At 43.3% G+C, this 27614-nt stretch overlaps 1 protein-coding gene across 4 annotated transcripts; it reads left to right on the top strand.

The window, feature by feature from the left end:
• On the top strand, positions 1 to 25585 carry acox1 (acyl-CoA oxidase 1, palmitoyl). 4 transcript variants are annotated; one of them, XM_079999674.1, is made up of 14 exons: positions 1 to 205; positions 4596 to 4755; positions 10649 to 10809; positions 11860 to 11967; positions 12511 to 12630; positions 12731 to 12846; positions 13916 to 14085; positions 14231 to 14393; positions 14502 to 14692; positions 17665 to 17844; positions 17994 to 18099; positions 19795 to 19938; positions 20902 to 21108; positions 24392 to 25585. In XM_079999674.1, the coding sequence occupies exons 1-14, from the start codon at positions 97 to 99 to the stop codon at positions 24440 to 24442; spliced, it is 1986 nt and encodes a 661-aa protein (XP_079855800.1). In that variant the 5' UTR covers positions 1 to 96; the 3' UTR covers positions 24443 to 25585. The 4 variants fall into 4 exon arrangements, with proteins under 4 accessions (XP_079855800.1, XP_079855801.1, XP_079855802.1 ...); XM_079999675.1 differs by lacking the exon at positions 10649 to 10809 and adding an exon at positions 8767 to 8927; XM_079999676.1 differs by lacking the exon at positions 24392 to 25585 and having other exon boundaries at positions 18002 to 18099; positions 20902 to 21096.
• Positions 25586 to 27614: the final 2029 nt, after the last annotated feature.

Below are 27614 nucleotides of genomic sequence, written 5' to 3'. Positions count from 1 at the left end.
CCTCGCTCAGGTGGAAGGTTACGCAGCACCGCTTCACGTCTCTCCTCCTGGCGCATTTTGGCACGTTTGGAACGTGGAAAAAAAAACCCCAAAAACATGAATCCTGACATTTCAAAAGAGAGGAAAGGCGCCTCGTTTGACGTGGAAAAGCTCACCCACATCCTGGACGGAGCAGCCGAGAAGACCAAGAGGAGGAGAGAGATTGGTGAGAGTGTGGCTGTGGCTTCTTCTGTGCTGCGTGTCGGGTGAGAAAACATGGCTGTGCTGGAGAAGTTACACCAAGCATGTTCTCCTGTTTCTCCACTAAAACAAACTCGTCGGGTAATGTAGTGATGCTACGTACAGGCTAACGGGCTAACCTAGGCTACGTAAACTCTTCCTAACGTGAGGTGAAGCTAAACGTACACTGTGTGCACAATTATCAGGCAAGTGAGTATTTTGACCATATAATCATTTTAATGCATATTTTCCAACTCCAAGCTGTTTAAACTTGAATGCTTATTGGATTAAAGCACATCAGGTGATGTGTATTTCTGTAACGAGGGAGAGTGTGGCCTAACACTCTATAACACTCGAACACTATATCAAGGTGGGCAAAATTATTAGGCAGCTTCTTCTCCTCAGGCAACATGGGCCAAAAAAGAGACTGACTGAATGACTCTGAAAAGTCAAACACTGTAAAAAAAAGTCTTTCAGAGGGATGCAGCACTCTTGAAATTGCTAAGATATTGGGGCGTGATCACAGAACCGTCAAACGTTTTGTTGCAAATAGTCAACAGGGTCACAAGAAACGTGTTGAGACAAAAAAGACGCAAATGAACTGCCAACGCTTTGGGAAGAATCCAACGTGAGGCTTCCAGGAACCCATTATCCTCCAGTGCTGTCATATTCCAGAACTGAAACCCACCTGGAGTGCCCAGAAGTACCAGGTGTTCAGTGCTCAGAGACATGGCTAAGGTAAGGAAGGCTGAAACCCGACCACCACTGAACAAGACACATAAGTTGAGACGTCAAGACTGGGCCGAGAAATATCTGAAGACAGATTTTTCAAATGTTGTATGGACTGATGAGATGAGAGTGACTCTTGACGGACCAGATGGATGGGCCCGTGGCTGGATCAGTTACAGGCACAGAACGCCACTTCAACTCAGACGCCAGCAAGGTGGAGGTGGGGTACTGGTATGGGCTGGCATTATTAAAGATGAGCTAGTTGGACCTTTTTCGCGTTGAAAAAGGACTCAAAATCAACTCCCAAACCTACTGCCAGTTTTTTTGAAGACACTTTCTTCAAGCAGTGTTACAGGAAAAAGTCTGCATCTTTCAAGAAGGCCATGAATTTTATGCAGGACAATACGCCATCGCATGCATCGAAGTACTCCATTGCCTGGCTTGCCAGTAAAGGCCTTAAAGATGAAAGAATAATGGCATGGCGCCCTTCCTCACCTGACCTAAACCCTATTGAGAACTTGTGGGCCCTTCTTTAAATGGGACATTTACGGTGAAGGAAAACAGTACACCTCTCTGAACAGTGTCTGGGAGGCTGTGGTTGCTGTTGCACAAAAAGTTGATCGTCAACAGATCAGGAAACTGACTCCATGAATGGAAGGCTTATTACTGTTATTGAAAAGAAGGGTGGCTATATTGGTCAGTGATTTATCTTTTTTAAACGTCAGAATGTTTATTTGTACATTTTGAGTTGTTTGTTTATTATTCTCACTTTAACAGATGAAAATAAACAAGTGAGATGGGAACATTTTTCTTTTAGTTGCATAATAATTCTGCACACTAATAGTTTCTAAGTAAGTAAGTAAGTAAGTAAGTAAAAATGTATTTATATAGCACCTTTCCAACAATAAATGCAACTCAAAGTGCTGTACAACAGCGCATTAGAAAGTAAAAGATTTAAACATTAATCAGAGAGTAAAAGATTAAAATCAAGCCATTAATCATATACAATCAAGCCATTAATCATAAGAATTAGAAGATTCAAAATCAAAAACATTAATCATAAGAATTATTAAAAACAAGCCAAAGCACAGTTTCCGCAGTCGATGTCTACTAATTTAGACACCTAAAGATTTGTGGCCTATACATATATTTTAAAGCAACAAACTGTCCCTCAGTCTGTGTCTAGTCTACTTCTCATTTGCATATTGAGATTGCATATCTGGTTTCTCCTTACTCGGCGTGGACCCCATATTGCGTGTGAGCTTTTATTTTATTCATTATTTTTATTGTTATAAAACAATAAAAGTCTAGGTAGGCCTACTAGGTACAGTAGGTGCAGCAATAAAACCGTAGGTACAGCCGATAGGAAATAACAGTGCAGTGGAAATAGCAGTGCAGGAGAGCTCTAGTTGTAGGCTAGAGTGAATAGATGTGTTTTTAGTTTTCTTTTAAAGATGGCAAACGAGCCGGCTTTCCTAATATCTATAGGTAGTGCATTCCAAAGCTTTGGGGCATAAGTTTCGAAGGCTGCACTCCTGATTTTCTTCTGTGTATTACTTGGTGCTTCTAACAGGCCAGCAGTAGATGATCGTAGCTCTCTTGGGGGCACATAGTTAGTAAGGGAGTTGGTGATGTATTCTGGTCCTTGCCCATTTAGAGCTTTATATATGAGGAGAAGGACCTTAAAGTCTACTCTAGATGTAACTGGAAGCCAGTGTAAGGCAGCCAGGACAGGGGTGATGTGTTCTCTCTTCTTAGTTCTAGTTAGTAGTCGGGGCAGCCGAGTTTTGGATGAGCTGAAGCCTTTCAGTAGTTACTTTGGGAAGGCCAGTGAGAAGTGCATTACAGTAGTCAAGCCGGCTTGATACAAAGGCGTGAATCAGCTTTTCAGAATCCTTTTGGTTTATGAAAGGTCTTACTCTTGCTATATTTCTAAGGTGAAAAAATTAAACTTTCGTCACCTTGTTAATATTTACATTTACATTTAGTCATTTGGCAGACGCTTTTATCCAAAGCGACTTACAAGGGAGAATAACATTCAGCTACATTGCGACAGAGATTAGTGTAATATGGGACTTGAAGCTTAGGTCGGAGTCTAGAATGACACCCAAACTTGTAACCTCAGGTTTGACCCAGGGTGCCAGTTTCCCTAGGTTTTTAAGTAGCATGTCCCTTTTTTGGGGGGGGGGGGGGGGGCAATCAGAAGGATTTGTTTTGTTTTCATTTAGCTTCAGGAAGTTATTGCTCATCCACTTATTTATCGCTAGAAAACAGTTTGTGATGGACTGTATGGCTACAGTGTCATTTGGTTCTGCCGAGAAGTATAACTGTGTATAAATGCTGCGCTCAGATCTAGCAGGACAAGGATTGAGACCTTATTTGCATCAGCGTTCAGCCTGAGATCACTAACTATTTTAGTGAGGGCAGTTTCTGTGCTGTGATTTGTTCTAAAGCCTGACTGTAATTCTTCCATAATGTTATTTTCTTTGAGAAAAGAGTTTATTTGTACTGAAACTATCTTCTCGAGTACCTTCCTGATGAAGGGAAGATTGGATATTGGCCTATAGTTTTTCAATTAGTTCACATCTAGATTGGCCTTCTTTAGTAGCGGTTTCACCACAGCTGTTTTGAAGGCGTCTGGAAAGATGCCAGTTTGAAGTGACATGTTTATGATCATCAGGACGTGACTCGCGACACTATCAAATACCCGCTTTAAGAATGCCGTTGGTATAGGGTCAAGGCAGGAGGTGGCTGAGCTACATTCGTCAAGTCTTGCAGAGGTCTGACAGTGTAATGCAGGCGAAATCCTTCATGGCTACTTCTTTTCTGTGAGATTGACTGATCTTGTCTAACTTTACGTCAGGGGTTCAAAGTTCAAGAGATTGATGCTCGCTCTGATCATGGTTATTTTATCCTCAAAGAAGAACGCAAACGCCTCACATTTCCTGGCTGACTGCTGTGGTGGAAGTGGGCGGGGGCGCATTTATCAGCCGATCGATAGTGGAGAAAAGTGGAGTTGCCCAATAATTCTGCACACAGATATTATCCTAAGAAAGCCAAAACCTCACTTTTACTTTCTTAAATATTCAGGTTTATTAACATTTTGGAATGACCGAGAGCACTGTAGTTGTTGAATAATAAAATGAATCCTTATCCTCTTTTTCCACAGCTTTTATCTGTTTGGTTAATAAAAGTGTCCTAAAACAGTTTGTGAACTTTGTTTTATTTGAACTGTCACTTGTTCATCTACCTTCCATCTTTTAGCTCCGACGCTAAAATACATACAAAGACAGACTCTCTACAATACGCTATATAATAACCATTCTCTAGGGATAATAAAATTAAAATAAATACTAAAACTTTAAAGAAAAAGTTAATTTATATTGGCAGTCTAGTGGCTTACGATTCATAAAATGTCAGGTATCAACCGTCTGAATGTTGACTCAGACGTCAAAAGTGTCATAAAAATTATTTTTCAACAAAGAATTCTTGATGTTGAAGTTTGGCAAATGAGATTGTTCAACTAAATAAAATGCCCAGCAGGCTGTAGACTCTTGTAATGAAATGTGTGATAGAAATAAACTTTCCACGCCTTGCCTGAACAGATTTATTTTCTTAACCATTTTTTGTTTTACTGTCCCCTGCAGAGTCATTGGTTATCAATGACCCAGATTTTAAACATGAGGATCTCAACTTCCTGTCCCGCAGCGAGCGCTACGACCGTGCGGTTAAAAAGAGCGCCCAGATTATCCTGAAGATCCGCGAGTATGGCATCGCAGACCCCGATGAGATCTACAGCTTCAAGAGGTACGAGAGTAGAGGGTTAAGACACAAGAGACAGGTTGAGAGGATAAATAGTGGGGCATGGGATTGATTAATCGATGTGTACCTAAGGTAAAATAACAGCTAGTGGTGTTCCACAACTCTGAGACTTGCACATTCCAGACTTAAATGGGAATTCTCTTGTAGTCTGTCTAAAGTAGCAACATATGTTAATTCTAAATGGGTACTAGCAGGCATTAATATAAACAATTAAATCAAACGCTTCTCTTACTTAAATTGATGGTAGTGCCTAAATATACAAATCTACTTTTCTCCATCACAAAAACAAGAACACATAATGTAGTAGATGATAGAAGTCACAAAAAGTCACAGTGGGCGTAGCGTTTGCAGCTCCACTCTGGTGGTATTGAAGACAAAAAAAAAGTCGTAGGTAGGTAGATCTTAACAACAGCTGTTTTGGAGATGTCTAACAATGAGAATCATCTACCATATATTTTATTATATGCTGCTGTGGAGGTGTGTTCTGGTTCAGAGCCAGGGAATGAGGAGGCAGGCGGAGGTGAAACAGCGCCAGTTGGCGTGTTTATTGTTGAGTCTTTTTAAATCAACGGTGGTTTGTGAGCCAAAAAGGAAACTCAGGGGCTCGCAGGCCAACATACAAATAGTCTGATCTCCCGCTGTCCGTGTCCGTGTCCGACGCTTGCCTGTCGGGCTGACTCACCCAGTCCCGTCTGACTCACAGGCACGCCGATCTCTACTGCGGGGACACACACACACACAAACTATTATATCTTCCTGTTTTGGGATCAGGCGAATCAGCGAGTCCCTCCGTTGATTGGCCTGATCCCCAGCAGCTGAGCAGCCCTGGGATGGAGCCTGCATCGCTTGTCTGCAGTGGCTTGGCCCCGTCCCCTTGGTCCACCACATACCCCCACCGTCGCACTTAGGCCGGGAACTGTCCGGCTGACAGCAAACCACCCCCCGAAGCGAAGTTAAAGGGTTGTAGGGCCAGATACCACCAGGTGATCTGCGCCTTGGTGTCTTTTATGGGGTGGAGCCTTGTAGTGGGGCATGGTCTGAAAAGAAGGTGAAAGCCCTACCCAGTAGGTAATAGCGGAGGGTGGTTACTGCCCACTTTATCGCTAAACATTATTTTTCTATGGTGCTGTACCTCGTCTCCCGCTCTACCAGCTTAGGTACAGCACAGGCCGGTCCACACCCTTGACTTCCTGGGACAGAACGGCTCCAAGCCCCCTGTCTGACGCATCCGACTGCAGACAGAAAGGAAGAGCAAAGTTAGGGGTATGCAGTACAGGCTCCCCACAGAGAGCTGCCTTTAATTTGACAAATGCCTGCTGGCACAGCTCTGACCACTTGACCGGATCTACTGGACCGTACCTTTTCGCCTCAAGTCAGTCAAGGGGCTGGATAGTGCTGCAAATTCCGGCACAAACCTTCTATAGTTACCGGCCAGCCCCAAAAACTGCTTAACCTCCTTAGACCGCTGCTCCGACCGCGGCGGTCTTATCTAACTGCGGTCGGAGCAGTCCCCCCCCCCCCACCAAACAACCCGAATGGAACCACTCTGAATTGGTCTTGCGGAGTGGAGAAGGCCGATTTTTCCTTGGACTGCTGGGACAAGGGAATCTGCCAGAAGCCCTTTGTTAGATCTGGTGTCGTAAAAAAAACGAGCCGTACCTAACTGGTCGAGAAGGCTGTCGACGCGGGCCATCAGGTAGGCATCGAACATTGACATCGCGTTCACCTTCCGGTAATCTACGCAGAACTGCATTGACCCGTCAGGCTTACCCAATAGCATGATGGGGCTGGACCATTCGCTCGTAGATTCCTCTATTACCCCCATGTCCAGCATGGCCTCTAATTCCGCCTGCACTATTTTCTGTTTGTTTTCGGGCTGGCGATACAGCCGAGAGCGCACTTTTATCCCCAGGGTCTTCTCCACATGGTGGAGTATGAGGGGCGTACGGCCGGGCAGGGGAGAGAACATGTTGGCAAAGCGCTGCTGCAGCGCCACGACATTTGTGCTCTGGCCGGGAGGGAGTCACTTATAAGGGCCGCAGTGCGATCTGCTGGCTTTGGAACCTCCGGCCCCAACTTGTCCCTCTCAACGTCGCTGTGGCCAGTGCCACGGGCACGCCTTTCCTCCATTGTTTTAGCAGGTTTAGGTGGCACATTTAGGCAGACCCCCCCGTCCGTGCGTTTGACCTCAATCGACCTCCCCAAGGTGTCGTGACCACGAAGGGCCCTTGCCACTTTGCCAGTAATTTCGAGCTGGACGTACAGAGTAATACTAACACCTTGTCTCCTGGTGAGAATTGTCCTAACCTAGCCCCCCCCTGTCATACAGACGGCGCTGACGTTCCTGGGCCTGGAGCAAGTTGTCCCATGATTCCTGCCCTAAGGCTTGTAGCTTTGCTCTCAGGTCCAGGACGTACTGGACCTTGTTTTTTACTGGTGCTGGGATCTTCCTGCCAGTTTTCCTAAATCAGGTCGAGCATCCCCCGAGGTCTCCTGCCGAACAGTAACTCAAAGGGGGAAAATCCCGTGGAGGACTGGGGAACCCCCGTACCGCAAACATGGGGTTCAGCCATGTGTTCCTGGTCGGTCGGGATTCTGAAGGAAGTCCCGACCGACCAGTGCACTTTGTTGCGGGAGATGACCTGAAAGAGCCTGTGCCACATTTTTTGCCGTAATACTGTGCAACGGCACTGCTTCTGGGTATCAGATCACATAGTCCACTAGGACTAACACAAATCGATAGAAAGAAAGATAAAAAAAGAACCAATTCAGATAAGGGGAAAAAAAGGTGTTGAATGCAGCTATGTTTGAGGAAATGTTCCGAAGTACACTTTACAATCTAATCTGATTAGAAATCATTCTGTCCATTGCATATAGTTATTGGACCATGCGGTAAAGGTAATGGTCTCAGGAGGCTAAAGAAGTGCAAAAATCGCATATTTAACTTGAAATCCCCATTTCAGTGTCCCATTACCAAAAATGTACTGATCAGAATTGAATGATCACTTGGTGTCAGTCCCGGTTAACTGAGTAAGCTGGACTATGGCCCAAGAGTCAGGCAATTGGCAGTCTGCCATATTGTTGTAAAGTTCTCCCGTAAACAAATTGTGAACTGCAGGAGGGCAGAGCCATAGCCTCCTAAGTAGGGCAAATGTCACCATGAGATTAAAGCGGAGTCTCATGTTGCGTAAAAGGGAAATAGTGTTTTTAGTCTGTCGAAGGTGTGTTAAGTATAATAATAATGGCTCATACTTCTTGGATCACTCTGAGCTGCTAATAAAAGATGAAATTGCTTTGTGAGAATATCAAGATTTTCCTGTTGTCTACGTGCGCTCCTGACCCAAGATGAGCCCCATGGCTGTGGAGTAGCGGCCATTTGCATTGTAAAGTGGTGCACGTGGTTCAAGCTGTGGAGCAATTCCATATTTTTTTTCTCTAGTTTCTCTCTTGTATGGTGGCAACCAAACAAGCAAAACTTCCCTGTTGTTCTCTGTGATGCTTATTTTGGTTTAGCACTTAATACATTTCTAGCGCTATGTATCCAAAAAATGTTTAAAATACCATAGTAGGTAGGTCTAAAACAGGGTAAGAACTCAGCAAATGTTTATCATTCTGAAAGAATTGTGATCCTCAACAGGAATAAACTGGCTACAAACATGAAGAATCAAGACGCTGGACATACTAATATGCTAATGTCCAGTGTGAAATGTAGACGTCTTGCAAATAATATAACAATGACAAATAGTTGGCATTTTATAACTATTTTAATGAGTAAATACACTACATACTACCAGATATTTGTATAACTGTTCTAAATTTTTTGAAGTCTAAGTCTTCTTGTTGTAACCTCATCCAATACACAGTCCTCGCAGAGATAAATATTGATGTAACAGACTTGCAGATTGTATGTAAACGGCAGAATCTTTGGAGGACTCCTCAAAACAAAAGAACAAACCTGAATGTCGGTTCAACACCTCTTACCTTCTTGTCACCCAGAGTGTTGCTGGGAAACAACATCGAGCCGTTTGGTCTACATTTCGTCATGTTCCTCCTGACACTGTACAGCCAGTGCGACCCTGAGCAGTCCAAGAAATGGCTCCCTCTGGCCGAGTCCTTGAAGGCCCTGGGCACGTACGCGCAAACTGAGATGGGACACGGTCAGTCCTTGAGTGTAGACGTACAACCAGTGCAACCACAAGTCACTCAATGTTTTGCTGTTGCCCTCCTGGCTTTTGTGTTTCTGTTTTTGAAGATGTGCCAAATTGGAAAGCAAATTCAGATTTTTTTTTTATTTTTTCTTAAACAAGGGGATGAGGCTTATTTGAGATGGTATGTAAAGTTAAATTGTTTTATCTGTGGATGGGGATAACGTGGGTATTTGACAGATCTCAACTGATCTCAAATGTAACACAATATATTCAGAAATTCAGGTGAGGTGCCATGTGCCCGGCTAACCGGATGAGACTGTACAAAACAAAGCATTTGCTGCTGTTCACTCAATTTCTGGCTTGGAAAAAGAAGACAGTATGACAAACTATGGTGTGAAGACTGAGAGATTGAGTTTCAGCTTTTGAATGTTTAATTGTTATCTGAGAGGCCATTACCTCTGTACTTGAGGAGAATTTAGGCCAAAGCGACTGAGGGATTTTGTCCTGCTAAGACACAGGCAAGTTGAGGTTGAGGTAAGTATCTATTGCGTCTGTGTGCGACCATGCTGCAGTCATAGGAACATTTACTTACTGATAGATGTGAAGGTGTGTTCTGGCTCAGTGTCAGGGAATGAGGAATGAGGAGGCAGGTGGAGGCGAAACAAGCACTAGTTGGCGTGTTTATTAACAAGTCCTTTTTGAATAAATGTGGATTGTGGGCCAAAAAGGAAACTCAGGCCGATATATACAAATAGTTCAGGTGGATCTGTGGATCCCCACTTCCGTGATCTCCCGCTGTCCATGTCTGATCATTTGCCTGCACGCTAATCCCTACTGGGGACACACACACACAACTATAACTTCCTGTTTTGGGGATCAAGCGAATCAGTGGACTCCCTCCGCTGATTAGGCTGATCCCCAGCAGCTGAGCGGCACCAGGATGGGAGACTGCACCGCCTGTCTGCAGCAGCGGCTTGGCCCCGCCCCCTTGGTCCACCGCAATAGATTAACGTTTATTTAATATGTCAGGTTAGGCTGAACATTGAGCAAAGGTCAATCCCATTCAAAACGCCCAAAACCTCTTCAGCCACTGCCCACGTTGTAACCTAAACTGCCTAAAACCAACGCTTCAATCTTCCAAAGTCGTTACATTTCTTTTCAAGAGTTTGGAGAGGAATACACTGTGGTGTATTGGTCTTGATCAGGATGGCATAGAGATTTTCACACTTTTAATTTAAAGCTTTTAATTATTTACTGCACCGGTGATGACAGGTTGTCATGCCTCCAATACTTGATCACAAATACAAAATGCTTTTACCTTTAAAAATAATTAATAATAAATAAAGAAATTGAAGAAAATAGTCACTTTCCGTTAAATGAATTTAATTTAAATGAATTCATTTTTTTCAAATAATGAAATGTGACTTTTCTTCACTATCATCTGGAATCTACCACCTTTCATCAATTGCATGACCTGCTCAGACAATTGTCATGTCATTCACCCGTTTGTCCACTGTTGGCTGGCATTTTCTTAATCCGTGTCCCCGACCCTACCTTTGAACCAACAATATGAACACCTGCAAATAAACTTCATCCATTCTTCACTCTTCACCACTTTCTCCCATTTCTTCTACCTTGATTTCCTTAAATAAAAATAATTCTTCTTGCCATGTGCTGTACTATCTTCCTTCTTGCTTCTCTGTGCCATCTGCCCGTCTTCCACGGTCCAGCTGTGTGCACCGTGGCAGACCTGAGCCCCTGGATCTCCATCTGGGGATGTTCCTGCCTACGCTGCTCAACCAGGCCACCCCAGAGCAGATGGACCGCTTCTTCATGCCTGCCTGGAATCTGGAGATCATCGGCACTTATGCTCAGACTGAGATCGGACACGGTAATAACCAGTGGTCTAATTCAGGGACCAACGCTTTTTGCATCGTTGCACTGTGCACGGACAGGGTTCAAGGATGTGGAGTGACAGACAAGATTGTGCGTCAGCCATTCATTTGCCATAGTGAGAGGTTGGCGTCAAAATATGGATTGGGTTTTTAAGCCCCTACGAGGAGTTTTGGAAAAGTGGGCCCCAGACTGCATTTCCCGAAAGCTTCATCTCCTCAATGCCTCGCGTCACGAAGATCTACTTCAACTCCAGGGTGGTGATTGCATTTGTTTTTGTAAGAAAAAGACAGACGTAGCAATGGTTCAGAAAAAATAATACTAATAAACTATGCAAAATGGATAGTGGTAGAAGGATATTCAGTCAACAAATCGCTTTGTCAGATTTTGCCAGGAATCCATCTCTGTAGCAAACATTTGCAATCATTGTATAGAAATTTACACTCGTCTTGCCTATGGGGCGTTGTGTTGGATGTTTAGATGCATCAAACTAAATCACGTATATAGTCATATATAATAGTCATAAACTCATAACATGGCAACAAATAAGGTACAGAACGGGCAGAGTGAAAGCCTTCCATGTTTACCCTGGAAGTGTCACTCTAAATGACTTCTTGAGCTTTGGCATTGTTTTTTCTAAACTTTATGGTTGGTACTGAGATCTGTCAAAAACCTACATTCATACTTCCTCTTGAAAGTATTATAGTAGTCCTTCTGGCAGTATTGAGTGAAGGCTTCATATGCCTTTTTATAAATAAATTAATCGTTTTTAGAGATGTCAAAAATCAGCGAGGGGGTCAACCATTGGATTTTGTCCATCAATTCGGCCTTTATTAAAATTTGCTAGGAAACCAATGTTTTCAGAAATCTATATACATGCAAAATGTATTTCAGCTTGTACAGCGTTTTAGAAATGTTTTTTAGCATGTTTAGAAATTAGTAGCTTGTTTAAAAGTTTGTTGGGTGTTTGCTTTGTGCCTGTGAATAACCCCATTTCTATAAATGTGTCCACATGTTTGCATGTCTGGATCTTGGTATGATACCCCAGGCACCCATCTTCGAGGGCTGGAGACCACCGCCACATATGATCCGGCAACCCAGGAGTTCGTCATGAACAGTCCGACAGTCAGCTCCATCAAATGGTGGCCTGGGGGACGTAAGTAACCACACCCTCAACTACAACTCTTATTTAATTTTAAAGCAGCGTTTCTTACCTTGGTTCTGATTGGCTGAGCCAGCCTTAAAGTGTTAAAGATTTTGTTAGATTATCCATATGTGATCATGCTAATTTAGAATGTGACCTTTGTCATAGTGACATTTCTGACACTTAGTGAAAGCCTCAAGGCCCTAGAGCCACATAAATTTATACTATTATAGTCGAAGTCTACGACAGTTAAATAATGCATATCCACCATATGAAATGCCATTTATTGGCAATTCAGAACATTCAAATTTGGGTTGACAATTAATTTGCCTCAACTAAACTGATGGAAATGAAAATTTAAAGTCCTAAAATTTCTAACATTTGCTGACAAATACTTATGGAATCTATCAATAGGTGATTATAGAATAATTGTTGACTTTACCAAAATGGCTGTGGTTGAGCTTGTTCTGTCTCCTCTTTTGCTCTCGAATGAATCAGGATTGGTAATCCATATTGATTCACCGCAAACCCATTTCTCTCTTCCTCTGTGTGCAGTTGGAAAGACGTCCAACCATGCTATAGTTTTAGCCCAGCTCCACACGCACGGCAAATGCCACGGCCTGCACGCCTTCATCGTCCCCATCCGATGCATGAGCACACACAAGACGCTGCCAGGTAACGCGCGGTTCTGTCGGTCTGTTGGCCATCACGTCTCCACACTGTGGTAAGTTTAGTGTTGAATCTCATTTATCTCCCTTCTAACATTCTCTCTCAGGGATCGTGGTCGGAGACATTGGCCCCAAGTTTGGTTTTGATGAGGTTGACAATGGTTACCTGAAGCTGGAGAACGTGAGAATTCCACGAGAGAACATGCTCATGAAATACGCCAAGGTGAGCAAGGGATAAAGCGATGGAGCGAAGGGGATCTTTCATTCGTTGTGTCACCAAACTAATACACTCAATACACTTAGTAGTTCGTATATTGTCGGCAAATTTAGCTGTCATCATATTGCGATACAAATTTTGAGAATTATTGATAAAACAGCAACTATGCGCAGTGTGAGGTAGGCTTGGGCAATGCTAAGTTCAAATTGACAACTTATCGGGAAGGTGGGGGGTGCACCCACTTGTGTGCACATAGAAAAGAAGTGCAGGATTCATTGTTTACAAGTAAAGTATTGACAAAAAAACATGGAGTTTTTACTGAATTAAGTCCTGGCAACGGGGATCTCGACAGTGGGGACACAGGGGTTTTTTTGTAACGGGACTGTCCACTTAACTGAGTCGTGTTTTAAAATAAATATATGAATAAATAAATTGTTTAATACATGTAGGAAACAAACAGAAATGGATAGATCTAAAATAAAAAAACAGCCATGGGAGTGGGGAACCGGTGCGCATGGTGCAGGTGCAGTGAGACCCGATCACCAGTGGTTACTTGACAGCGTTGGGCGGATAGGGGAAGAGCCTTCACTCCCTCCCTCCCTCCCTCTCCTCCCTCTCTGCTCAAGTCTCAGAACATGGTAAACTGCACTTACACCGTTTCATTGCTCTGAGTTTTCCTGGCGGATAATTGAAAAAAAAATCGTCTGTCATCAATATCAATCCCAATCAATGGAGTCAATCGCCAATTGACGATTTAATAGTAAATCTGTCCGAGCCTAGGGTGAGGTAGTTTTATTTGGAAAAACAATAAACGCCGACACAATACCTTCAATGACCTTACAGTCTTTAACATGGTTAAAGTTTTGAATCCTCTTGCAGATATCATGACATAAAATTCAATCGTTATCATGAGTTTATTCCCTATAATTATTGCTTTCATTATTTTTCATTACATTTTTCATATTGCCCGGCCCTAGGAATGTTGCATATGCCATGTGTTAATGGAAAAAAAACCCTTTTGATTTGCATACATGAAGTTGACCCTTTGGATGACCCTGTTTGTTGTGTCCACTAGGTGGAGGCAGACGGCAGCTACGTGAAGCCTCCCAGTTCCAAGCTGACCTATGGCACCATGGTCTTCATCCGCTCCATGATTGTAGGGGAGTCAGCACGAGCCCTCTCAAAGGCCTGCACCATCGCCATACGCTACAGCACCGTGCGCCACCAGTCCGAACTCCGCCCGGGGTTAGACTTCATACACAAGAATGAATGATAATGATTTAACAAAAAACAAACAAACAAACAAAACATTTTTTTGATGTTGATGTTTGTTTCCTATGTGGGATCTCCATTGGATAACAGGAATTTTCTGTGCTTGGTTGTGTTGCAGAGACCCTGAGCCCCAGATCTTGGACTACCAAACCCAGCAGTACAAGCTGTTTCCTTTGATGGCCACAGCCTTCGCCTTCCACTTTGTAGGCCAGTACATGAACAACACCTACCATCGTATCACTGGAGACATCAGCCAGGGTGACTTGAGTGAACTGCCGGAGGTACAGAGATCCACGTTATTGCCTTCATGTAAGAATACAGATGAGTGCTTCCTCTGGGAGTTTACTTCAAAGCAGGCATTTCCTAAACCGTTCCTGTTTTGCGTTCAGCTCCACGCCCTGTCGGCGGGCCTAAAGGCCTTCACCACATGGACGACCAACGCCGGCATTGAGGTGTGCCGCATGTCCTGTGGGGGCCACGGCTACTCCCGCAGCAGCGCCCTGCCGGACATCTATGTCACCTTCACCCCCACCTGCACCTACGAGGGAGAGAACACCGTCATGATGCTGCAGACCGCCAGGTGGGTGACTACACATGCAGCTGTAAGCCTGGGGTTCACTCTCACTTGGGCACTTTCCTTGAGAGCAATGTTAAACGTTGTCTTTTTTTCATACAAGTCAAATGTCGTAATTTCCTTCCTAATGCTGTACAATGTTAAAGCAGATTCCCCACCCCACCCCCAAGTCGACAAAGGAAAGGCTAAATGTCTACTTATTTCCATCAGCTGGTGTGCGAATATCGACTTTCCATAGTTGCACCAAAAAGCGTGCCAATAATGGCGTGATAATGGCAGTTAATGGTTGCCGAAACTGAAAGTATGGTTGTCATTTTAAGTCATTTTATATTTTCAGTAATTAAGATACTATGCAGTTATACTTCAGCTTAATAATGAAAATGTGACAAAAGAATGTTAAAAAGCTTTTTTACGGTATGTGGCAGTTTCGCCTACCACGCGCCACCCAAGTGGCGTATACAGGGACATCCGACACAGAGACACAGGCGACAGAGTTGTAGACACTCCAATTTATTGTGGAGAGTGGGCCACTTGGAATTAGCCAGGAGCAGATAGTGTCATGACAAGGCTCCTCTCCTGAGTGTGTGTGAGGATGGGATTTAACCTGTTGCTCATTAGACCAACCAACTAGCAACAGGGATGCAGCCACTCTGATCCTGGGCGCCCAATTACCAAGACACAGGTCAGGTGTGGCTGCTCAAACCACACCATCCCCACACCACACAGTAACCAGATAAATGTATTTGTAGTTTGTGTTTATCTGATACTTTATACAATTTGAATCTTTAGAGGGTAAGAAACACCAGTCCAGACAGATGAGAGCTGTGATAACACTTATTCCTCTGGTCACACTAGTCTGATCACACCTAGCCTGTGTCTCTGTCTCTCACCCACATGTATACTGTATGCTCACTACACAGACAATAAGAATCTCAACAGTCCTGGTTGTCCCCTCATTGTTAACAATGGTAAATTCTAATATGCATATTTGTGACCCACAGCAGCAAAACCCGCTATGTCGCACATTTCTAAAATGGCCAGGAGCAGCCAAATAAGTTGAAAAAACCTTTCTAGAAGGAAAATTAGATTTTTCCAGATTCCTGTTCCTTTGTGTTTTCTTTATCTCATAACATATTTTCGGTACGATAGAGTTTGACTTGTAAATAGTAGATAAATGTTAAACCGTGGAGTTAAATATTCCCGTTAGATTACATGGGGAAACACAGTCCACTTACAGAGACACTGAACAACACCGATCGATCGCTTCCTTTAAAGCGAGCGTCCAGGTGAAGATCGTTCCTCCATATTCCATGTGATGTAAAATCACAATGTGAAACCATTTTGAGCTTGTTGATGCAGATTATGACGAAGTAGCAATGGACAAGATTCCCAAGTTAACCTGCAAATGCGGCCAGGGGCGAAATGAAAATGGCAGGCTTGACCAGGAATCATGTACAAAAAAACTGGATCCTGATTTTATCTCTAGATCTGGGGCTTGCGCAGAGAGCACTGCAAGAACCCAGATCACCGCATCCATTTGTTCTTATCTTGTTCTAAACACGTAGTTTTGGTCAAAAACTTCAAATTTTTTATAAGTTTGCCCCCACCTTCAGCGGGTATACCCAGGTTTTTTCAAACACCGATATACCCGCTAAAGTTAGGCGATTGCCGGCTTTACCATTGCCAGGAGAAATGGCGTTCCTTTTTTTCTGGTGTGTCATGTTCAACGTCACAAACACGCTGTATGCCATGGTTCCAGTGTGATTGGGGGGAAAAAAGACTGTAGAGAAGACAGCAACTTAAACAAATAACAACATGAAACTGTCTCATCACCCAGCGAGACTCTGTTCCCTTCATTTACTACAAAAGAGCCGTTCAAAAGAATCGGATGGTTCGCGAATCAGAATCAGAACGGCCCAACACTACAGTAGAAGCATCATGGAGTATCCATGCCCTCACCTGTGCACCAGCAGCACGCTGGTCCTTCGGCGGCGGGGAGTGGAGATGCTCCTCCGGTTCAGAGACTGGCTTGGGGCAGTGCTGGAGTGGCTTGGAGCCCGGTGGGGAGTGAGGGGTTCCCTGCTGTGGTCCCCACACTCAAAACATTTTGTGGTCCCCCATACGGGGATACATGTCATCAACTTCTGATTTTGATTTTGGATTGTAAATCGGCTATGAAATGATCGAATGATACACGGATATATTCCTGTCTATTTATATGCCAATATCTGGAACTTCAACGAGCATGCCGCATTGGCGCAGGTAAAGGGCCAAAAATTAGCATGTGGACCAGGTGTCCTGTTTACGTTAGAGCCGATTTAAAAACGTGTGCCTATTGCAGGGTCATTTGACCCGGGACTGAAACCCAGGTGTTACTTTTCCAACTAATGATAAATGCCTGATATTATCGTATGTTACCAGGTTTTTGGCGCAGTGGGAAAGGGGTACAAGGCGACCGGGTCACAGCATCTCCATGTCCCTTTGTGACGTGACATTAATGTCACTTTTTCATATGTCAGCTGACTAATTTGCATAATCCATGTAGGTCTTGGTAGAAAGCAAACAACGGGCTGAAGGAAACTTTCAGTTCCTTGAAAAAAGTTCCTGGGACTAAAAGTTCCAGGTACTTTGGGTGAAAACGTGGTTATACTGTAGAGAGCCCCCCCAGGCCACAAACAGTTTCAGAGTGGCGCATGAGGAGCAGCAGCTCATTTGCATTTTAAAGCGACACCTTGAAACAGCCTGTAGAGAACAGGATAGAGGCATGTTAGAATGGATAGAATGCATAATTTGAGTGGTATTTTCAGCAAATCAGACATGTTTTGGGGACCTCAGGAGACCTATATAAATTTGTTGAAAGGAGTATAATATGGGACCTTTAATGGAATTTCTGTTTATGTTTTTTATGTTATTAATGGTTTTTTGTCTGTTTTTAAGAAAGGTATTCTCTAAATAAAGCCTACCTACTCTGACCCCAGGTACCTAATGAAGAGCTACCGCCAGGTCCAGGCCGGCCAGCGCCTGAGTGGCATCGTCTCCTACCTGAACGAGGCGGAGCAGGGGAGGCTGCAACCCCGCGCCGTCTCCTCCAGACCCATTGTTGTTGACATTAACGACCTCTCCAGCCTGGTGGAGGTCTACAAGCTGCGGGCTGCAGGGTGAGAGGCCACAGCAATGGGTTCACACTCGGAGCATCTTCTTCTAGAACAGTGGAGACCAACTGGTAGATCCAGATGTGGCGAGTAGAATCAAATCAGATTTTATAATAATACAATGCGAGCATGTGTGATGGTGTGTCTGTGCTCAGGCTTGTAGAGCTGGCAGCCAAAAGTATCCAGGAGGAGTTGCAGAAACGGAAGAGTCAGGAGGACGCCTGGAACAACAGTGCCATCGACCTGGTCAGAGCCTCAGATGTAAGTGATGTGTGTGTTGTGTGCGCGCTCGTGCATGGTTCCCGCGGCTCCTTAAAAAGTCTTAAAGGGTCTTAAATTAAAATCAGGAAAATAAAGGTCATAAATTGTCTTAAATTTACTGCCAATTTGCTGTAGGCATTAAAATTGGAAGAAATTTGGAAGAAGTAAAGGACTTCAAATACCTTGGGTCCCTTGTGAGTGAAGATGGCAGCTCCGCAAAATAAATAAAATCAAGAATTGGCATAGCAACTTCAGACATGACAAGGCTGGCCAGAATATGGAGAAGCAACACCATCAGCTTCCCGGTGAAGGTCAGACTCTATAACTCTCTCCTACTATCCACCCTACTCTATGGCTGTGTGAGCTGGACACTCACAGCGGACACCGAACGCAGGATACAGTCCTTCGAAAACAAGTGCTATAGAAGGATGCTACACATTCCCTACAATGAACACCGGAAAAAACGACTACGTCAGACAATTAGTTACCACCTGTGCTGGACAACAAGAACCTGTACTCTGCAGCTTCCAAACCCTGCTTAGTACAGCAGAAGACCGTGAGCGCTGGAGATCCCTGACGGCCCAAGCTCCCAACATGACACCCCTACGGCCCCCTAGGCCATGGGATGAGTGAGTGAGTGAGATTAAAATTGCAGATGGTGCGTTTAAGGCTGATGGGCAAAAGTGTCCATTGTTAAACTTCTAAAAGTGTGTATTTGTTTGATTAACTTAGTATTAGACAATGAGAGACTCTGCCATTAATAGAAGTCTTACATTACATTTACTTTGGGGACCATGGGTGTGAAAGCCATTGGCTCCCAAATGAGATCTCAAATACTAGTGGTACGCAGCGGCAACTGGTGGTAGTGGAGTTATGCTAATTCCTGCATGGTTTGCACGTAGCAGACCTGAAGGTTCTGTGGAGAAGAAAGAAATTAGTGAAGCCTGGTCCCCAGAAACTCTGGCGTCTTATCGTTTTTCCAACCTAATTCTTGTCTCATTTGTGGTCTGATAAACAGTAAATTCATCAAATTTGATGCTCCATTTACCCTTTATATGATTATTAACTCTATATTATTATTCTAATTATTGATTATATACCAATTTTCATTCAACTGTAGTTTGGACCGGTAATCGTCATACAGTCGCGATAAGAGGAGTGTGAACATTCTGCTGGTAATGGCATACAGTACTTAATCGTTCATTAAGTAGGCAGTATGCAGTATGTACTGATTGAGTATGTATTAATGTAGTGGGCAGTGCATTAGTATACAATTTCAAGCACAGCAAAGTCTCTCTCAATTTTTTCTTTTCCAATTCAAATTTGCTTTATTGGCTTGAATGTCACACGAACAACATTGCCGAAGCATCAGGAATCAATAAAACAAAATAAATCGATTTCTTGAATTAAAACAAGAAAAGAGTAGCACAGTATCGTTAAAACTTGCTGTGTGTGTGTGGCGGGTGTGTGCGTAGTTGTTAATTTGATTATTTTATTTATTCATTTTTTCACATTTTTTCTTAGGATACATCATAACAAGTGTAAAAATTAGAGGCTGAACCCAATTGCTGTAAATTTGAACCCTCTCCATTTAAATGTTAAACCGTATGTGACAAATAACCTCTTGAATCTTGAAATCAAAGCGTGGGTGAAACGGCTCCAAGTCACGTTTGGCTGCTGCTTGTCTCACTGCAGGCCCACTGCCACTACGTCGTGGTGAAGCTGTTTTCCGCCAAGCTGGGGGAGATCGGAGACACTGCGGTCCACTCTGTGCTGTCCACTCTGGCTCTGCTCTACACTCTGCATGGCATCACACACAACTCTGGAGACTTCCTGCAGGTAGTGGTGTCGTTGCTAATGTTGTCCCAAACCTTTATCAAAGACTAGGATTTAGGCCCGTCCACACAGTCGCAATCAATTCTTTGATTTGATTTTTTTTGGTGGTTATTTATTTTTCATACCTATTTTCAATTTTGGATAAAATAGAAAAATATAAGTCCAAATAATTACTATATTTAAGCGGATGTCACTGTGATTTTAGTTGGGGAAAAAGAAGACAATAACTCCTTTCCAGACATGATTTTTTATAATCACTGCAAGAGAAGAACGTGGCAACAATAGTGTAGCGAGTTGTATATTCCAGAATAATTTACTTTATTTAGCCGGTAGTAAAAAGGAGAAGAGAATGTGCAGGCAATAAGCAGGGAGCAGATTTATGTTCTGGGCAAGATATGAATATTAATGAGGTACATGTTCTGAACACATCCTCATTAGTCGAGTTGTTGCACTAAGAAAGGTGGAATAGGTGTAGGAAGAATATGATGGACAAGATACACATATGCATAGACTTCGGGGGGAACGCGGGGGATAGGTTCCCCTCAATATTTAAAACACGTACATTTGTTCCCCCCAAGTCAAATCACAAAATAACTTTTTTTCATGAATGAAGATATTTCAGCCATAAATTGATACAGAAAATGCACAGATTGGGGCATAAACACAGGTTATGCTTAAATTTTTATAATGTTCCATGTGCCTCCCCCCCCCCCCCCCCCCAACTTTGAGCACCTGCCCCTCCCTCTCAAGTTCCCTGCATGGGCATGCTAATTGCACCATTAAAAAAAATAAAAAGTTATATATATATATATATATATATATATATAGATATATCATAAAATGGTATGAGTCACATTTTATTTTAATTTATTTTAATTGTTCATGGGAAAAACGATTACAATCATTGTAAAAAAACAACTTAATGTCAATAAATGAACTCAAAACTCTCTCTCCCTCTCATTCCAGGTTGGGCTGCTGACTGTGCCCCAGGTCCTGCAGGTCTCAGTTCGTCTTAAGGAACTGCTGTCCCAGGTGAGGCCCAACGCTGTGGCACTGATGGACGCCTTTGACTACCGTGACGAGATGCTCAACTCGTCCCTGGGAAGATACGATGGAAATGTCTACGAGCACATGTTCGACTGGGCCCGTCGCTCACCTCTCAACCGCACTGAGGTCAGTCATAATGAAAATGGTTGTGGTAGATGTATTTTATATGGTGAATTTCAGTGCTGAAATGCTTCAACGCATCTGAAGAAACATCACTAATGAAAGCTTGTAACCAGAGGTGAGGGTGGGGACATAAAGTACTGGGGCAAATTATGGCTCTTGGTGCAATTTTTCCACTCTGCCTGCCAGGCGGGTGGTGGGGAAGCCATCCCTTTCTGGGAGGGATCCATGCCTCCTTGGAGGTGCTGATCTGCATACCAATTGCTTCATACTTAGCTGCAAAACCTTTTAATGGGGCTTACACTGTGATGAAGCCAAAACGACAACGTAATCTGCAAATAGAAGAGATGCCACTCTTCTGTGCCCAAACCAGACGCTCCCAAACCTCTCCAAATATCATATCCATAAACACTGCAGAGAGGAGACAAAGCGCAGCCTTCTTAAGCCCCTTTCACACATGCAGTCGTCCCAGCGATCCCAGCGATGTTCTGGAACCATTCATGCATAGGTTCATGTGTGAATGGGAGCAAGGATCAATATTCCGGGAAATCAGTTTCGGCAATTTCCAATCTCAAGACCTAGTATAGTTTCCGGGAAAATTCTGGGACAGCCGTGTTGTGAATGGAAGCAGTAACATTGCCGGAACAAGCATGTTAAGTAGGGGGGGAAATCAAATCTGAATATGGTATTGGTAAACGACAAGAAGTGGATTTTCAAATATATTTATTTCATGTAAATTATTTGTTTTTTTTGGGGGGGGGGGTACATTCTGAAAAATGGGGAGAGAAACTGAAACATGTCCAGTCTTTACAGAGACAAGTCTTTTATATTCTGAATGTTATTATTTTACCTCTTAAAAAAGCCACTTGGACACTAGACGTGTCTTTTACGCCCGGGAAGGTCCGATGACGTCATTCTGCATAAAGCGAGCGGACAGGAGAGGGAGAACGGGGTTGAGAACGTTCCTTCTCTGGAGGCAGTGTATAGGACAGGTTCAAATGATCACACTGATCTGATAACTTTGGGTTAGGGTTATTGCTCCGGGGCATCTCAGCCCGGTCCGTTGGGCATACACTCATTTATGTATTTATTGTCTTGTTTATTTCTGGATTTATTTCATAGGCATATTTATTTTTATTTGCATGCTACTCCGACACACATCCTCTTAGTGCGCGCAAGTGAATGAGCTTTGTCCGTGCGTTGCTCTGTACGCTGCTGCTCCCTCTGGCGCGGAGGGTGCGGACCACAGGACCCCACCAGGTGATTTCTGATGGACTGTCCCTAGCCCCATCTATTCCAGCATTATCATGGTATCTTTGAAAAGGTGCAAGACAGAAATTTTCTTGAATGTAGCTGCATGTGTTAATAGTGAAATCGCTAGCGGTGCAAGGTACAAGGTCAGAATGGCTTGCAATAGGTGGAACCTCACACTCTGGCAGAATTTAGCAGAACCTTTCAAAGAATCCTTCGGGTCACGCCCATAAGCCAGGTTTAGTTTATTTATATAGCCCTTAATCACGGTACAGTCTTAAACGGCTTTATAAGCCCATATTTCACATAGAAATCAACAGCATCCCCTAGTCTTCAGCCCATCCGGACAAGGAAAAACTCCCAGAAAAGCCCCTTGAGGAAAAAAAAAAATAAACCATGAGAAGGGGTCACAGAAGGAGGAATCTCCCTTCCAAGATGACCTGGCTGCATTGTAGGCAGCATTAATAATATAATATTATAAATCATACAGCAGATAAATGTAATCCATACACCAATCAGCACTAACATTAAAACCACTGACAGGTGACACAAATAACATTGCTCATCTCGTTCCAGTAGCACTTGTCAAGGATTGGGATATGTGAGGCAGCAAGTGAACAGTCATTCCTTGAAGTTGATGTGTTGGATCTAAAATAACAGGGAAACCACCACGCAAGTCCGGGACCACCGCACTGAGAAATATGAGAAATAAAAAAAAAACTCAGTTCCAATTTTGAGTTTGGATTACATTTTTAATTTTCCATACAAGTAAGAAACTAATGAAATAAAATAAATCTCAATCCTTCTCTATGGGATTATATTATATATTGCTTTATTTTAATCACCAGATTTGCATATAGAGCGGGGAAGTGAGATCCGATCACAAGTGGTAACTCGACAGCTCTGAGCCGAGAGGGCAAGAGCCTCCGCCCCGCTCTCTCTCCTCTCCAGTTTCAGAACACAGTAAATTGCTCTTACATCGTTTCAATGCTCTTATTTTTCCTGGGGTATCAGAAAAATTAAAAAAATCTTCTGTCATAATGTAAGTGGTGATCGATGGAGTCGATCGCCGATTTAATCATTAATCTGCTCAAGCCTAGTTACCATGCGACTTGTCTTCATGGTACGTCGCGCTATGTGCACCACAACACATGCAGCTACGGCGGCCAACACACACGCAATTAGTTGAGGCTGTGAAATGTGTTCTCCAATTTCTTCCTCCGAAGGGCAGGCCAGGGGCGTTAGGCAGCTTACAGCGCCCAGGGACCAACATCGCCGTCCCCCGCTGGTCAGACGATGTTTGTTGTGCATGTTTTCAGTGGCGGTTCTTATGATGTTATGGAGGAAACCCCATGTGAGCACGGGGCGAACATGCAAACTCCACACAGAAAGGACCCTAATCAGGAGATTACCCACCGGAGCAGTGTCAACAGCGCCCCCGGGGAATTGAACCCAGGACCTTCTTGCTATGAGGCAACAGTGCAATGCACTTTGGAATCGGATTACAGCACACTGTATATTATGTCTGTTTGGGTCAATATCAGACCTGATACTGAATATCGGATCAATACTTCCCTAGTTTTAACATCATCTTTGTCCCTCCGCGTTTCTCAGTCACTTGCCAGCTTGAGCCTTGAAGTCCCCCCAGTAGTACTACAGAGTCGGTTGGTCATCATTCACCAAGAACTCTATGAACCTTGTAACCATTGCTGGACTTGTGCACACACAACCGCCAACAGTTTTCTCTCCCTGCAAAATGCAGTTGCATACTGTATAGGTTGATAGAAATAAAATCCAACTGTGTGGAATAGAAATCCATTTGGACAGTGTTCTCACCCCAAACCCGTTTGTTTTGGGAGACATGCCAGGAAAATAAGGCTCCCGACAGCATAGCTCCAGAGATCATTAGACCTAAGAGGCCCTGCTGTCACAACAACTGCACAGTCCTAGGGGAGTGCAGAGGTACATGTGTGGGAAAACACTGAGAGTTGTTTTACGACTGACTCTTGAAACCCAAATTTTTCCCTTTTGCTTTCAGGTTCACGAGTCCTATCACAAGTACCTGAAACCACTGCAGTCCAAGCTTTGAGCAAGACCGTTGATGCCTGGCGGCGAGCCCTGGACTCCACGTGGATAGGCAGCACCATAACAATACTTACCACACACACTGAAGATGACCTCCACCTGCCGTTAGCCGAAGTCCACCAATCGGGAGGGTCCATTTAACACTTCCTCCCTTCTATGTTGAAATGATTCCTTTAGACAAACATCTGTTAGCAGGGTCAGTAATAGTCTTCTGGCTTTTTGAAGAGTGATTATTTTGAAGATTTAAACATTTACAACCACTTTAATTGTGAATTGCTCTGCTGTATGACCAATCATTTTACCGAACCCCAAACAAGTAATTTAGCTGCAGTAAATCAAACGCCACAGAGACTCCTTGTTACACTGTTTTGGTTCTCAAAATATTTTCCCAAGATTGCCAGGTCTGCATATCGGTGATTCTAAATGGGTGCACCTCAAAAAAACTGCTGTATATGTAAATATAGCACTTTGGGATTATATCATATTTTCCACAATTTCACTGTGATTTAGGATGCCAGGCCTGAATCTGCATTAGTATTCAGATAAGAATCTCAAACTAGATGCATCTCTAAATCACAACTCTCTTATTTTGTACGTACAAATGATTGTACAAGAACTAAATCCGGCATGGTAACCACTGCTTACCAACCAACTAAGAAAGAGGGCTAAATGAGCTCTTGTTTAATTTTCCCAAGATGCTATCAGTCCTATCAGATGTGGAAGGCTTTATCAATAAACCTTCTCGCTGGTAGCTTACTGGTTCCATGTCGGCTTTGGTTGCTGGGTCATTTCATTTCGGTGAATTAAGACACCTGTAAATTGAAGCCTTAGTGTCGACTAGCCACGTGATGATTTGTATGTTGAAACATGTGCCTGAGCAAGACTTCTTACCGTAATGTTGATAGCAATGATTGACTTTCTTTGAGTTTGAAAGCACTATGTTTTCCATTTCAAGGCAGATTTAAGATGATAATCTCATCTCGGCAGGTATGATATTACTAGCCTGACCCCTTTCTTGATCATCTTTAATAAGCTGCTCGACTTTCCTTGATAGTAATGTTTTAACCAAGCATTGATTTCTTTATTTAAATTGTATTAATGGATGGAACATATTTTGTCATGCAATTTCTGCAAGTAAAAATTTTAAATTAAATGTGTACTTTGATTACTTGTGAGTAACCATTAGATAGCCATCAATAATCAACAATAGCTATTAACATGGCCAATAAAACCACTATATTATTGTGTCAACATGAGCTGTTATGATAAATCTTGAATACCATATACTTATATACATTATAACGTTACTAACAGAGAAATGTGTTTTCCCCCAACAGAAAACCAAATTATAGGAGGTGATTATTGCATTAATATATATCCCAGCTGTAGTGTAAAATGTGTTGGTGTGGGTTTGAGGTGTTGAAGGGAAATAGAATATAGACTGTCAGGCAGGAGGAAGAAAATGGAGAGGGATGAGAAGGCAGACAATGAAAGTAGGACACTCTGAAGAACACTTATGGCAGTGTTCCGTTTTGAGGGCTGTCTGAACAGTCCCGTAAAGAAAAATCCCTGTCCTAGTCTGGGAGGTTTTTGGTGCTGTACTTAGGGATACAGGGGCAAAACAGACTACCTGGTAAGGGGTTGGTGGAACTGCCCAGGAAATAAGTTCTCTGCATTACACCCATCCGAGTATCTGACGTATCCAGAAGCAGTGGGCTTGGTCAGGTCATCGGAAGGAGTGTCTAACCCTGACACGCGTGTCTGAAGCCTCCTATTCATAATGAATGATCTAGTTTTGGGTATGGATGTGGCTGGAACTGAGATGGCCAAGAGATGCCTGAGCAGTTGTCTTGGCTCAGAGACATGGAAGCAGGGTATTCAAAAGTTTTTACAACTTGTGTGGTGGTCACCTGTGCCAAGACCAGGAACACAGCACAGATGCACAATGACGCCAGTCAACCGGCAAAGCCGTAAGGTCCACACAAACCACCCATCAAATTATACGGATAGTCTTTGGCCAGTTGGAAGGTCCGGAACCCTCTGCGGTTGAATAGCAGTGTTAGGATCCATCACTGGAGTATGGGTAGCCAAAGCCCTAGCCATTGTGGACACACACCCACACGGCTGATGTGGGTTTTGGGAATGCGCACCTTCGATCTCTGGATTGTGTCAGCGAAGAGCGTCAGAGGGTCCGGTCAGAAGAATGTTTGAACTTGGAAGTCAGTTGCTGAAGTCCACGCTATTCTATCCAATATCTCCAGTACCAGGTAAAAATATGCCCGATCCGATTCCAATCCAGTTATTCTTCTCTTTATTGCCTGCTGTTGTTAAACGTATGTCATTCTCACAAATAATCACCATAAAACAAATTAATTGATACACATACTCATAGAGAATGTGAAATAATTCATTAAAATTTTAAAGTACACAACGCCTGCTCTGTGGCCCTCTCAGTTGTTTTTAAGAAGGATGTTTTTTGGGTGTTTTTTCTGTGATTTTTTTCTTACCAAAAAGAAGAAATTACCGTAACGTGTCTGGACCAAAATACATTGTTACGGTAATGTACGGCTACATTACCGCAACAATGTAGTAGCTCATATATTTTTTAAAGAAATATATATTTCAAACATGACAATACAGTATAAAGGGCAGTGTGGGAATGTAGTGACATTTACATTTTTTGCACCATCATTCTGTGTTCTGCTAAGCTAAGATAAGATCAGCTAAACTAAAGTGCATTCATGACCGTAACCGCCATGTTGACCTATCTGGACGTGTTACGGTAATTAATCTTTTGAAAGGAAAAGCACAAAAAAAACAACATTAAAATAATATAATAGTGTAAAACAACTTAGTCGGCTTTGTGTACTTTAATATTTAAATGAATTATTTCACGTTCTCCCTGAATGTGTGTAGCAATTCATTTGGGACATGTTTCGTGGTGTTTCCATGAGCCATGTCGGCGCTGCGAACTTCAGTGGAAACTATTACTCTGTTATATTATGCAGGTAAGTGTTGATGGATGGTGAGGTAAGCGGGGTCAAGCGCAGTCGGCCGAGCTGTCTGAAAAGAAGGTTTTTAAGAAAAGCCGGCGGCACTTTGGACTCTGCCACAGCCCGGTACCAGCTCCTCCCCTCAGACCCCGGATCTAAGACCCCAAACATCAGAACAAGGTC

This window comes from Zeus faber, assembly GCF_960531495.2.
Source record: "Zeus faber genome assembly, chromosome: 4".
Taxonomy (NCBI): Eukaryota; Metazoa; Chordata; class Actinopteri; order Zeiformes; family Zeidae; genus Zeus; species Zeus faber.
Note: the sequence above shows the minus strand (reverse complement) of the source record. Positions and strands in the feature narration are given on the sequence as shown.

Excerpts from the sequence above, each read along its gene's own strand:
- acox1 (XM_079999674.1), top strand. The coding sequence starts at position 97 with ATGAATCCTGACATTTCAAAAGAGAGGAAAGGCGCCTCGTTTGACGTG. Across the intron at positions 12,847-13,915 it reads TGCTCATGAAATACGCCAAG|GTGGAGGCAGACGGCAGCTA; the intron begins GTGAGCAAGGGA and ends TGTGTCCACTAG. Across the intron at positions 14,693-17,664 it reads ATGATGCTGCAGACCGCCAG|GTACCTAATGAAGAGCTACC; the intron begins GTGGGTGACTAC and ends CTCTGACCCCAG.